Raw genomic sequence first — 14,322 nt, forward strand, 5'->3', positions numbered from 1 at the left:
CAGATCGGACACCACACACATGCTTTACCCATTTAGGGGCCTAATTCATATCTGATCGCAGCAGCAAATTTGTTAGCTAATTGGAAAAACCATGGGGGTAATTCCAAGTTGATCGCAGCAGGAAATTTTTTAGCAGTTGGGCAAAACCATGTGCACTGCAGGGGAGGCAGATTTAACATGTGCAGAGAGAGTTTGATTTGGGTGTGGTGTGTTCAATCTGCAATCTAATTTGCAGTGTAAAAATAAAGCAGCCAGTATTTACCCTGCACAGAAACAAAATAACCCACCCAAATCTAACTCTCTCTGCACGTTATATCTCCCCCCCCCCCCCCTCCCTGCAGTGTACATGGTTTTGCCCAACTGCTAAAAAATGTCCTGCTGCGATCAACTTGGAATTACCCCCCATGTGCACTGCAGGGGGGGGCAGATATAACATGTGCAGAGAGAGTTAGATTTGGGTGGGGTGTATTCAAACTGAAATCTAAATTGCAGTGTAAAAATAAAGCAGCCAGTATTTACCCAGCACAGAAACAAAATAACCCACCCAAATCTAACTCTCTCTGCACGTGTTATTTCTTGCAAATTTGCTGCTGCAGTCAGATCTGAATTAGGCCCTGGATACAGATAGTTTACTCAGAGAGGAGCCCGAACACTCAGATCTTTATGTGTGCAGCCACCTTTATATTGTATTGTGAAATGCTTTGTGTAAAAGCGGAACGCCACTTGTCATTGTCTATTGGGTGGGATCGTTGAGATGCATAGTTGTGTCTTCATACACCTATCCCTTTTGTGCCATATGGCAAGGGATGCCTGGCGTGATTCCCATAAAAACCCATGTATTAATGTTTTTAAAAAAAAACTGGGTTGACTGTTGTTTTGGAATTGAAACATTTTTTGCACATTCTTTCAAAAAATGTATACTGTATCTGTTTTCATTGAAAATATTCTTCTGGGCTAAATACATCTTTTAAAAAATTCCCGTCCTAAAGTTTCTTACTAAAAAATTCAGAAAAAATATTACATTGAGTAAACTGTGCTTGTGTCTTACCCTTAGGCTCAGTTATGTGGTGGTGGACGTGGCTGCTCTTCTGTTTGTCATTACAGTTTATGATTGGCAGCCACCAGCACAGTTTTGCCTATCACATTGACCAAAAATAATCATTTGATTTGGTCCTTGACCAGTAACCAGTGGCACTCCAGGATGCCAGGTCACCCAGGTTGGGAAATGCTGGTATAAGTTTTTGTTTTAAGTGATATATATATTTATGTGATCTATTCAATATGTATAATAAACTGAAAACTGATTTATAAACAGAGTCTGTGTCTGTTAGCGTGTACATTTTGCCTGGATGTAGATATACGTAATGCTAGTAATTGTAGAACCCCTTTCTTCATGTCATTTTTTTTTTTTTTTTTGTTGAACTGAAGTTGTAATACAGGTTGAGTATTCCATATCTAAATATTCCGAAATACAGAATTTTTTGAGTGAGATAGTGAAACCTTTGTTTTCTGATGGCTCAATGTACACAAACTTTGTTTAATACACAAAGTTATTGTAACTATTGTATTAAATGACCTTTCAGGCTGTGTGTATAAAGTGTATATGAAACATAAATGAATTGTGTGACTGTACACAGACTTTGTTTACTGCACAACGTTATTAACAATATTGGCAAAAATGACCTTCAGGCTGTCTGTATAAGGTGTATATGTAACATAAATGTTTTCTGTGCTTAGACTTAGGTCCCATCACCATGATATCTCATTATGTTATGCAATTATTCCAAAATACGGAAAAATCCCATATCCAAAATATTTCTGGTCCCAAGCATTTTGGATATGGGATACTCAACCTGTACTCCATTACTTGGCAGCTTTATTAATTAGAAGCAAGCGGACAAATTTAGTATATTCCTGATTCCTGTGCTGCGTACTTTTTCCTCAACTCTGGTTCATTTTTCTTGTTAGTTTTTCCTCAGTCTTGGGTCATAGTTCACAAATAGTGTACTGGGTACTTTTTTTGTTACAAAGAATTGTACTAAAGTTGCAGATTAAGCATAATGATGCATGGCTAGGGCCACTCTTATCAGACCTTTCTTGTGTACTTTTTTTTGTTTCCCTTGACTTTGCTGTTATTTCCGTCATAATGCTATTTTTTCCTCAATTCTGCATCACACATGAACGATATATAATTCATTCAAGCAACAGACTATGGGGAATATCCAATTACCCGCGGTACATTACCGCGGGTAATGATATCTACCAGGGCTATCCTATTTGCCCCGATAAGCCGGTACGAGATGCGGCTAATCTGTACATTACGATATCGCCCAGGGCTATCCTATTAGCCACGATAAGCCGGTACGAGATGCGGTTTATCTGTACATTACGATATCGCCCAGGGCTATCCTATTAGCCACGATAAGCCGGCACAAGGGCACGATAAGCTGCGGCTTATTGATACATTACCACGAGTAATGATATCACCTAGGGCTATCCTATTAGCCCAGATAAGCCGGCATGAGCTGCGGCTTATCAGAGGTTTTCTGTACTGCATCGGGTGCCAGCTCCTGACAGCTCCTGGTGCAGTGCTCCGGCTCCCCCCGGTCACATGATTGCTGCAGGGGGCGAGGGAAGAGGGGGGATGCAGGTCCCAGCACTGCCTTGGTTTCTCCGCCAGGGGTCACAGCGCTGAGTTCTGTCTCCCAGGCCACGGCGCCCTCCCGCTTCTGCTGCGGGCATGGGACACTGCAGGTCACCGCGCTTATAAGGGATTGTGTTTCACCTGCCTCGTGCAGGCAAAACTAAATACCCAGAAACAGCCCCGTGTTTAAGCGAAAACAGAGCTGTTTCACTGTGTGTTCTCGGGAGAAAAGCTGTTTTTTTTACAGGCCATCCTAATTGGATAGCCTGTAAAAACACATTTGTGAAACATCGGAAAAATGTGCGAAAAACTGACACTATTTGCACCCAATGTTTTATCTTCTGTAATAGGATACCGCCATATATATATATCGGTTGTTCATCAGTGGGTATGTACACCCGATGTGTCGTAGAGCGACGTCATACACCGACATGTCAGGTCAGCCCTGCAGCACAGTCATTGCCGACATATCTTGCAGATATATATCTGCATGTTAGGTTGTGCGTACGGGTGACCTGGCGATCGTCCCATATGCCAGCAGCAGGAACCGGCAACAATGACACCCACTTGTGTTACCAAATCAGCCGCTCTGTCGGGTATGGGTCGTTGGGTCGACCCAACTTAATTCGACACTCATAAGGTCGACATGCATTAGGTCGACATGGGTGTTAGGTCGACAGGTCAAAAGGTCGACTTGAGGTTTTTGGTGTCGTTTTCTCCGTAAAGTCACAGGGAACCGAAATTAGTGCACCGTGTCCCCTCGCATGGCTCGCTTCGCTCGCAGATTACCGTTCCAATCGTAGTCCACGTGGATCATTAAGTATGAAAAAATCCAAAAAATGGAGAGAAAAAAAATTGAAAAACTCATGTCGACCTTTCGACCTGTCGACCTAGTACATGTCAACCTAATTGCCATGTCGACCTAATGGCATTGTCGACCTTCAGTGGTCGACCTAATGAGTGTCGACCTAAGTTGTGTCAACCTAACGACCGTAACCTGCTCTGTCAATGGATCCAGCGGTCAGTGGATCCGTCAGCATAATGATTTAGGATTAGTGTTTTAGCCCACCTACAGTAAGTAGCAAAGTCTATTTGGCCCGATTTGAGGATAGGTGTATGTGGGCACATCTGTAGTACTGTCTTCTCTCTGATATCATTGCTTTTGAATGCAGATTGAGTGTTAGACTTACTAAACGCGACAAACAGTGGTGTTGCCGATAGCAACCAATTAGATTCTAGCATTCATTTTTCTAATGCATTCTAGTAAATGATTCACAGAATCTGATTGGTTGTTATGGGCTACTTCTTAGCTTGTTTCTTTTAGAAGCTTTAGTAAATCTTCCCCTATGAACGTTGCAATACTGTAGAAGAGAGGATCCGAATGCCTGCAGAGCTGATAGAAAATAATATCTGCCTGTGAAGCATGTAACAGCACTGGTGTGTCTGACAGTGTAAGCCATTAGAGTGTTAGCAGGGAATTCATCATATCCTAACTGTACACCAGCTTCCATTATCAGGGAGCGTATGGTTGTGGTATTGCAGGGCATACAAAGCTGCTGTTGTATGGAGTGTGTAATGGTTTGATTGAATGCTGAGTGCAGTTATCACACTGCCTGAGGAGCTGTCCATACGTCACAGTTGTCCTGAAGTAATAATTCTGGAGCACATGTGTGTATGTGTAGAAGGCACCATGTGTTTGGCATGCAATGTCAGGACCAGAACAGTATAACTAGTGATAATTACAAATAAAGAAACTTTCTCAGAAATAGTTGCAATGTGCACATTGAATTTCTGCCTTTCACATAAAGAGAACATAGATATCGATTGTGCATCATAAAATGTTGGCTTAGAAGAACTTTGATCTTGATGTTACAGGTAAATGAGATTGCTTTCATCAACACTTTGGAAGCTCAAAACAAGCGTCACGATGTCTTAGCTAAACTGAAGGAATATGAGCAAAGACTCAATGAGCTGCAGGAGGAGCGGCAACGGCGGCAGGAGGAGAAGCAAGCGCGTGATGAAGCTGTACAGGTACATACTGTAAAGCAGCCATCTACTCTTTGTGAACACACATATTTCCATTGCTTAAATCAATTCAGCAACACATGTATGAGGCTTTCAACACAGAAAGTGCTTTGCTTTTATTTAGTTCAGAAGTATTCATCACCGTAATTACAGGGGAATAACTCCTATATGGTGTGTTTTAGGAACGCAAACGAGTTCTTGAAGCAGAACGTCAGGCCCGGGTTGAGGAGCTGTTGATGAAGAGGAAGGAACAAGAAGCTCGTATAGAGATGCAGCGGCAAGAAAAGGAGCGTGCTCGAGAGGATGCAGCTAGGGAAAGAGCTAGGTAAGTGACTATCACATGGCTGCTGGGTCATGTACGTAATGTCAGCAGGTGTCTGATGTGGAAGTGTGACATGTTTATTGCAACTCTCAGAACCAAACAACATAATGGCTGCTTACATCAGTTTCAATGTCATTATAAATGCTGGTAAGCTAAATTAGACAGAATTTTAATTGTGTGACACTTACAATTTCTAAACAAGTCATTAATAGCTTGTGTACAAGTTTTCTCTAACGTCCTAGTGGATGCTGGGGACTCCGTCAGGACCATGGGGATTAGCGGCTCCGCAGGAGACAGGGCACAAAAATAAAGCTTTAGGATCAGGTGGTGTGCACTGGCTCCTCCCCCTATGACCCTCCTCTAAGCCTCAGTTAGGTTTTTGTGCCCGTCCGAGCAGGGTGCAATCTAGGTGGCTCTCCTAAAGAGCTGCTTAGAAAAAGTTTTTAGGTTTTTTATTTTCAGTGAGTCCTGCTGGCAACAGGCTCACTGCATCGAGGGACTTAGGGGAGAGAAGTCAACTCACCTGCGTGCAGGATGTATTGGCTTCTTAGGCTACTGGACACCATTAGCTCCAGAGGGATCGAACACAGGCCCAGCCATGGAGTCCGGTCCCGGAGCCGCGCCGCCGACCCCCCTTGCAGATGCCGAAGATGGAAGAGGTCCTGAAGCAGGCGGCAGAAGACTTTTCAGTCTTCCTGAGGTAGCGCACAGCACTGCAGCTGTGCGCCATTGTTGTCAGCACACTTCACACAGCGGTCACGGAGGGTGCAGGGCGCTGGGGGGGCGCCCTGGGCAGCAATGTATAATACCTTTTTATGGCTAAAAAATACATCACATATAGCCCTTGAGGCTATATGGATGTATTTAACCCCTGCCAGATCTCACAAACTCCGGAGAAGAGCCCGCCGAAATAGGGGGCGGGGCTTATTCTCCTCAGCACACAGCGCCATTTTCCTGCTCAGCTCCACTGTGAGGAAGGCTCCCAGGACTCTCCCCTGCACTGCACTACAGAAACAGGGTAAAACAGAGAGGGGGGCACTTTTTTTGGCGATATTACTATATTTAAGCTGCTATAAGGATACAACACTTATATAGGGTTGTTCCCATATATATTATAGCGCTTGGGTGTGTGCTGGCAAACTCTCCCTCTGTCTCCCCAAAGGGCTAGTGGGGTCCTGTCTTCAATAGAGCATTCCCTGTGTGTCTGCTGTGTGTCGGTACGTGTGTGTCGACATGTATGAGGACGATGTTGGTGTGGAGGCAGAGCAATTGCCGGTAATGGTGATGTCACCCCCCAGGGAGTCGACACCGGAATGGATGGCTTTGTTTATGGAATTACGTGATAATGTCAGCACATTACAAAAATCAGTTGACGACATGAGACGGCCGGAAAACCAGTTAGTACCTGCCCAGGCGTCTCAGACACCGTCAGGGGCTGTAAAACGCCCTTTACCTCAGTCGGTCGACACAGACCCAGACACGGACACTGAATCTAGTGTCGACGGTGAAGAAACAAACGTATTTTCCAGTAGGGCCACACGTTATATGATCACGGCAATGAAGGAGGCTTTGCTTATCTCTGATACTACAAGTACCACAAAAAGGGGTATTATGTGGGGGGTGAAAAAACTACCTGTAGTTTTTCCTGAATCAGAGGAATTGAATGATGTATGTGATGAAGCGTGGGTTAACCCAGATAGAAAAGTGCTAATTTCAAAAAAGTTATTGGCATTATACCCTTTCCCGCCAGAGGTTAGGGCGCGCTGGGAAACACCCTCTAAGGTGGATAAGGCGCTCACACGCTTATCAAAACAAGTGGCGTTACCGTCTCCTGATACGGCCGCCCTCAAGGATCCAGCTGATAGGAGGCTGGAAACTACCCTAAAAAGTATATACACACATACTGGTGTTATACTGCGACCAGCCATCGCCTCAGCCTGGATGTGCAGTCCTGGGGTGGTCTTGTCGGATTCCCTGACTGAAAATATTGATACCCTGGATAGGGACAGTATTTTACAGACTTTAGAGCAATTAAAGGATGCTTTTCTTTATATGCGAGATGCTCAGAGGGATATTTGCACTCTGGCATCGAGAGTAAGTGCGATGTCCATATCTGCCAGAAGAAGTTTATGGACACGACAGTGGTCAGGTGATGCGGATTCCAAGCGGCATATGGAAGTATTGCCGTATAAAGGGGAGGAATTATTTGGCGTCGGTCTATCGGATTTGGTGGCCACGGCAACTGCCGGGAAATCCACCTTTTTTACCCCAAATCACATCTCAGCAGAAAAAGACACCGTCTTTTCAGCCTCAGTCCTTTCGTCCCCATAAGGGCAAGCGGGCAAAAGGCCAGTCATATCTGCCCAGGGATAGAGGAAAGGGAAGAAGACTGCAGCAGGCAGCCCATTCCCAGGAACAGAAGCCCTCCACAGCTTCTGCCAAGTCCTCAGCATGACGCTGGGGCCGTACAAGCGGACTCAAGTGCGGTGGGGGGTCGTCTCAAGAGTTTCAGCGCGTAGTGGGCTCACTCGCAAGTGGACCCCTGGATCCTACAAGTAGTATCCCAGGGGTACAGACTGGAAATTCGAGACGTCTCCCCCTCGCAGGCTCCTGATGTCTGCTTTACCAACGTCTTCCCCCGACAGGGAGGCAGTATTGGAAACAATTCACAAGCTGTATTCCCAGCAGGTGATAATCAAAGTACCCCTCCTACAACAAGGAAAGGGGTATTATTCCACACTATATTGTGGTACTGAAGCCAGACGGCTCGGTGAGACCTATTCTAAATGGGAAATCTTTGAACACTTACATACAAAGGTTCAAATCAAGATGGAGTCACTCAGAGCAGTGATAGCGAACCAGGAAGAAGGGGACTATATGGTGTCCCTGGACATCAAGGATGCTTACTTCCATGTCCCAAATTGCCCTTTTCTCCAAGGGTACCTCAGGTTCGTGGTACGGAACTGTCACTATCAGTTTCAGACGCTGCCGTTTGGATTGTCCACGGCACCCCGGGTCTTTACCAAAGTAATGGCCGAAATGATGATTCTTCTTCAAAGAAAAGGCGTCTTAATTATCCCTTACTTGGACGATCTCCTGATAAGGGCAAGGTCCAGAGAACAGTTGGAAGTCGGAGTAGCACTATCTCAAGTAGTTCTACGACAGCACGGGTGGATTCTAAATATCCAAAATCGCAGCCGTTTCCGACGACACGTCTGCTGTTCCTAGGGATGGTTCTGGACACAGTCCAGAAAAAGGTGTTTCTCCCGGAGGAGAAAGCCAGGGAGTTATCCGAGCTAGTCAGGAACCTCCTAAAACCAGGAAAGTGTCAGTGCATCATTGCACAAGAGTCCTGGGAAAAATGGTGGCTTATTACGAAGCGATTCCATTCGGCAGATTCCACGCAAGAACTTTTCAGTGGGATCTGCTGGACAAATGGTCCGGATCGCATTTTCAGATGCATCAGCGGATAACCCTATCTCCAAGGACAAGGGTGTCTCTCCTGTGGTGGTTACAGAGTGCTCATCTTCTAGAGGGCCGCAGATTCGGCATTCAGGATTGGATGCTGGTGACCACGGAGGCCAGCCTGAGAGGCTGGGGAGCAGTCACACAGGGAAAATTTTTTTTCCAGGGAGTGTGATCAAGTCTGGAGATTTTTCTCCACATAAATATACTGGAGCTAAGGGCAATTTACAATGCTCTAAGCTTAGCAAGACCTCTGCTTCAAGGTCAGCCGGTATTGATCCAGTGGGACAACATCACGGCAGTCGCCCACGTAAACAGACAGGGCGGCACAAGAAGCAGGAGGGCAATGGCAGAAACTGCAAGGATTTTTCGCTGGGCGGAAAATCATGTGATAGCACTGTCAGCAGTGTTCATTCCGGGAGTGGACAACTGGGAAGCAGACTTCCTCAGCACAACCTCCACCCGGGAGAGTGGGGACTTCATCGGGAAGTCTTCCACATGATTGTGAACTGTTGGAAAAGACCAAAGGTGGACATGATGGCGTCCCGCCTGAACAAAAAACTGGACAAGTATTGCGCCAGGTCAAAAGACCCTCAGGCAATAGCTGTGGACGTTCTGGTAACACCGTGGGTGTACCAGTCGGGGTATGTCTTTCCTCCTCTGCTTCTCATACCCAAGGTATTGAGAATTATAAGACGTAGAGGAGTAAGAACTATACTCGTGGCTCCGGATTGGCCAAGAAGGACTTGGTACCCGGAACTTCAAGAGATGCTCACAGAGGACTCATGGCCTCTGCCGCTAAGAAGGGACTTGCTTCAGCAAGTACCATGTCTGTTCCAAGACTTACCGCGGCTGCGTTTGACGGCATGGCGGTTGAACGCCGGATCCTAAGGGAAAAAGGCATTCCGGAAGAGGTCATTCCTACCCTGGTCAAAGCCAGGAAGGAGGTGACCGCACAAGATTATCACCACATGTGGCGAAAATATGTTGCGTGGTGTGAGGCCAGGAAGGCCCCATGAAGAAATTTCAACTCGGTCGTTTCCTGCATTTCCTGCAAACAGGAGTGTCTATGGGCCTCAAATTGGGGTCCATTAAGGTTCAAATTTCGGCCCTGTCGATTTTCTTCCAGAAAGAATTGGCTTCAGTTCCTGAAGTCCAGAAGTTTGTCAAGGGAGTACTGCATATACAACCCCCTTTTGTGCCTCCAGTGGCACTGTGGGATCTCAACGTAGTTCTGGGATTCCTAAAATCACATTGGTTTAAACAGCTCAAATCTGTGGATTTGAAATATCTCACAGGGAAAGTGACCATGCTGTTGGCCCTGGCCTCGGCCAGGCGAGTGTCAGAATTGGCGGCGTTTGTCTCAAAAAAGCCCATATCTGATTGTCCATTCGGACAGGGCAGAGCTGCGGATTCATCCCCAGTTTCTCCCTAAGGTGGTGTCAGTGTTTCACCCGAACCAGCTTATTGTGGTACCTGCGGCTACTAGGGACTTGGAGGACTCCAAGTTGCTAGATGTTGTCAGGGCCCTGAAAATATAGTTTCCAGGACGGCTGGAGTCAGGAAAACTGACTTGCTGTTATCCTGTATGCACCCAACAAACTGGGTGCTCTTGCTTCTAAGCAGACGATTGCTAGTTGGATGTGTAGTACAATTCAGCTTGCACATTCTGTGGCAGGCCTGCCACAGCCAAAATATGTAAATGCCCATTCCACAAGGAAGGTGGGCTCATCTTGGGTGGCTGCCGAGGGGTCTCGGCTTTACAACTTTGCCGAGCTGATACTTGGTCAGGGGCACACCCTGACTGAGGAGGACCTGGAGTTCTCTCATTCGGTGCTGCAGAGTCATCCGCACTCTCCCGCCCGTTTGGGAGCTTTGGTATAATCCCCATGGTCCTGACGGAGTCCCCAGCATCCACTTAGGACGTCAGAGAAAATAAGAATTTACTTACCGATAATTCTATTTCTCGTAGTCCGTAGTGGATGCTGGGCGCCCATCCCAAGTGCGGATTGTCTGCAATACTTGTACATAGTTATTGTTACAAAAATCGGGTTATTATTGTTGTGAGCCATCTTTTCAGAGGCTCCGCTGTTATCATGCTGTTAACTGGGTTCAGATCACAGGTTGTACAGTGTGATTGGTGTGGCTGGTATGAGTCTTACCCGGGATTCAAAATCCTTCCTTATTGTGTACGCTCGTCCGGGCACAGTATCCTAACTGAGGCTTGGAGGAGGGTCATAGGGGGAGGAGCCAGTGCACACCACCTGATCCTAAAGCTTTTACTTTTGTGCCCTGTCTCCTGCGGAGCCGCTAATCCCCATGGTCCTGACGGAGTCCCCAGCATCCACTACGGACTACGAGAAATAGAATTATCGGTAAGTAAATTCTTATTTTCAGAGCTGCCAGTACACATTATACCGCACAGTACCCCCAATTCACATTATGATATATAGTGCTTCCCGTTCATATTGTGCCTCATTACAGTATCCCGGTTCATATTAAATAACATTAAAATGCCCTACAGTTCATTTTATACGACACTACAATGAGCAGGTCCAGGGGCATACTTATATATATATTTATGTATCATTTATGTATTTTATGTATAGTCTTTATAAAGGGTATCCGGATGATGGATCGACGGTGTATTGGTCAACAGTCAATAGGTGACACCATATGGTTGACAGGTTCAAAAGGTCGACGTGACAATGGTTGACACGTTTATTGTTTATTTTTCACATGTTTTCTTCACATACAGTGGCCCTCATTCCGAGTTGATCGGTCGCAATGCGAATGTAGCAGAGTTACACACGCTAAGCCGCCGCCTACTGGGAGTGTATCTTAGCTTCTTAAAAGTGCGACCGAAGTAATCGCAATATTGCGATCACAAACCTCGTAGCAGTTTTGGAGTAGCTTCAGACTTACTCTGCCTGTGCGATCAGTTCAGTGCTTGTCGTTCCTGGTTGACGTCACAAACACACCCAGCGTTCGCCCAGGCACTCCCACCGTTTCTCCGGCCACTCCTGCGTTTTTTCCGGAAACGGTAGCGTTTTCAGCCACACGCCCCTGAAACGCCGTGTTTCCGCCCAGTAACACCCATTTCCTGTCAATCACATTACGATCGCCGGAGCGATGAAAAAGCCGTGAGTAAAATTACTTTCTACATAGCAAAGTTACTTGGCGCAGTCGCAGTGCGAACATTGCGCATGCGTACTAAGCGGATTTTCATTGCGATGCGATGAAAAATACCGAGCGAACAACTCGGAATGAGGGCCAGTATTCATCATTTTACGATCCACATGGACATCTGTTGGGAATAGTAACTATGCCCGAAGCGTGGCAAGCGAAGCAAGCCTGTGGAGGTAGATGTTTGTACTGATGGTGGTCATATAACATGAAATTCTAGTTTTGGACAAAAAAAACAAACAAAAACATGTGTCAACCCATTGACTAGGCCGACCTTTTGCACCTGTCGATCTTACCCACTGTTGACCTTTCATATGTCGATCATAACATTGTCGATCTATTATACCACACCCTTTATAAAGCTCTATCATTTTACATTGTACTGCCAAACTCTTAACATGTACTGTGGACAGATGTTATATAGAAAAATAAACAAAACACACGGGCGTGAAAGGTATCCTACTTGAGAGAGCTTACATTCCAAGATTCGGGACAGGCCCATCAAGGACAGTGACTCCTATTGTATTGCTTAGTTCTTCATGAAATTATAACTTTATGTGGTTTATATCATTCCTACTGAGTTGAAGAAATGATACTCATTGCTTCTAGTTTTGTAAATCTCCCTATAATATCCCCAATGTGTAACAGCCTTTTGTCACCATGTGATGACACCGTACCTTGGAAGTTGCAAAATAATGGCCTGGTAGGTTTCCCTGGTGCTGCAAAAAATAAGCCAGAACCACAACCCTATTCTGAGACATTTACATTGTTTCATTTGTGGCAATGTTTTTAGTCAAGTTCATTACAAGGAGCAGCTGACCACATGCTCTTACATTGTCTGCATGTTTGATTACAGTTGTTGCTATGGTGCTTCTCTTCATGGCAATTCATTCTGTAGTTACAGGGATATGCGCCTCTGTAGGTTGGGGTGTAGTAATCATTGAGGAGAACCTGCATATAACTCTTGATTTAAAAATTGACAAAGCATTATTGTATGATATGACCAGCTATATATTATTGTGGTTAAGTTCTTTTTTTAATTAACATTATAACGTTACGTACAATTTAAAAGCTTAAAACAAACACAGTAAATATAATATGTACTGTACACTTCATTGCTTTAATTAGAGCTGTGTGAGAGGGTCAACAGCCCAGAGCACAAAGCTAAAGGGGGGTAAACTGGAGGGCAATATGCTGTCCATTTTCCTTATTTGCCTAGGTGCTAATATATTTTTATTACAACTCTGGTATGCATACATTTTTTTAATTGATTAGAAAAACATATTTTTTCCATCCAGCTTTACAAGTAAACCAACCCCAAGTCACACTCACCTCTTTTCCTTTTCCCCTCCACATCTCCTGGATCGGAAGTACGATACTGAGTATTTTGTTACTGATTTTCTCAGTAACGTGGAACATTAATTTTACCAATCTCAGTCACATGACCTCTGTACTGATTGGTCTCAGGGACAGATTTGATTAGGTGGGGGGTTGCTCAGTTGCCCGATGGCTGATGCAGTGTTACTGATGGTGATCCTTTGCTGCATCTGTGGACACATGCAGCAGATCTGAGAAGCCAGCAGTGGGCGGTGGGCGAGCCCATCCTTTCAAAAGACAGCACCTGCTGCATTTTTTTTTTAATCAAATATTTTTTTATTAATTTTCAATTAATTAACAGAAAATAATAGAATTAAATAGCAAGTAGAAGAGCATATGCATACTTTAATATCATGAAATGGCATATGAACAGTACCAAAATATATAGTGAAATCGAATAAGAATAAATGTCACAGCATGAAGCAGTATTAACATGAGTATAGGTAATAAGGCATGAGCTGCCGGAGGGACACAGGTGAAACAGAAATCTAGGGCCCGAGCGGATAGCCATTAGATGGATCAGCAAAGGCATATCAAGAGCTCGCCACAACCATTAACTGAAAGAGGAAGTTTCTGCAATACCTGAGATTTAGGTCCAGATTCAGACCTGAGCGCTGCTGCGTGTTTTTGCACAGCGAGCGATTATCAATTGACTGCGTATGCACTGCAGTGCGCATGCGCATCGCCAAACAGTGTCAAGCTGGTGCAAAAATTTCAATCACACAGCCATTCGCAAGCTGATTGACAGCAAGAGGCCGTTTGTGGGAGGTAACTGCCCGTTTTCTGGAATGTCAGCTACGGCCCCGATCAGACCGTTCTTTTCGCATTGTAGGAGTAAGTCCTGGGCTATGGACAGACTGCACACACTGGAAAAACCATTCGACGGTGAGTGAGTTGTGAATGGATTTGCAGCTTTCCGTTGACTGAGGGACATTTTCGCACGGCCTACACATGCACACTTGCACTCCCCCTTGGGCGGCGACTATCTGATCGCAGGACAACAAAATTAGCAGCACAGCGATCAGGTCTGAATTAGGCCCTTAGTCTTAAGATATTCAATTTGGGGAACAAGATTTCAGGGTATAAAGTCAGCTATGGAATGAAAGATATTAATTCCTTAATATTTAAGTTGTGTACACCATCTGAGAGGGAGGTTGGGGATGGTGGATAGAAGAGGGAAAACTACAGACTTGTCCCAATTCATACAACTCCCAGAATATGTTCCATATTCCTCTACCAAATTGACAAGGGCAGGCAAAGAGGTACTCATACGTGTCATGAACAAGATCGTGTCATCAGCATA

At 45.2% G+C, this 14,322-nt stretch overlaps 1 protein-coding gene across 3 annotated transcripts in view; it reads left to right on the top strand.

Annotated features, from left to right (window-relative positions):
* The window catches only part of SCAPER (S-phase cyclin A associated protein in the ER), a 725,664-nt gene that overhangs the window by 225,071 nt on the left and 486,271 nt on the right, over positions 1-14,322 (top strand). For all 3 annotated transcript variants that reach the window (XM_063926586.1, XM_063926587.1, XM_063926588.1), the window contains exons 15-16: positions 4,520-4,675; positions 4,852-4,994. In XM_063926586.1, the coding sequence (XP_063782656.1) occupies positions 4,520-4,675; positions 4,852-4,994 (299 nt within the window). The remainder of the gene's footprint in view (positions 1-4,519; positions 4,676-4,851; positions 4,995-14,322) is intronic.

This window comes from Pseudophryne corroboree, chromosome 6, assembly GCF_028390025.1.
Source record: "Pseudophryne corroboree isolate aPseCor3 chromosome 6, aPseCor3.hap2, whole genome shotgun sequence".
Lineage (NCBI taxonomy): Eukaryota > Metazoa > Chordata > Amphibia > Anura > Myobatrachidae > Pseudophryne > Pseudophryne corroboree.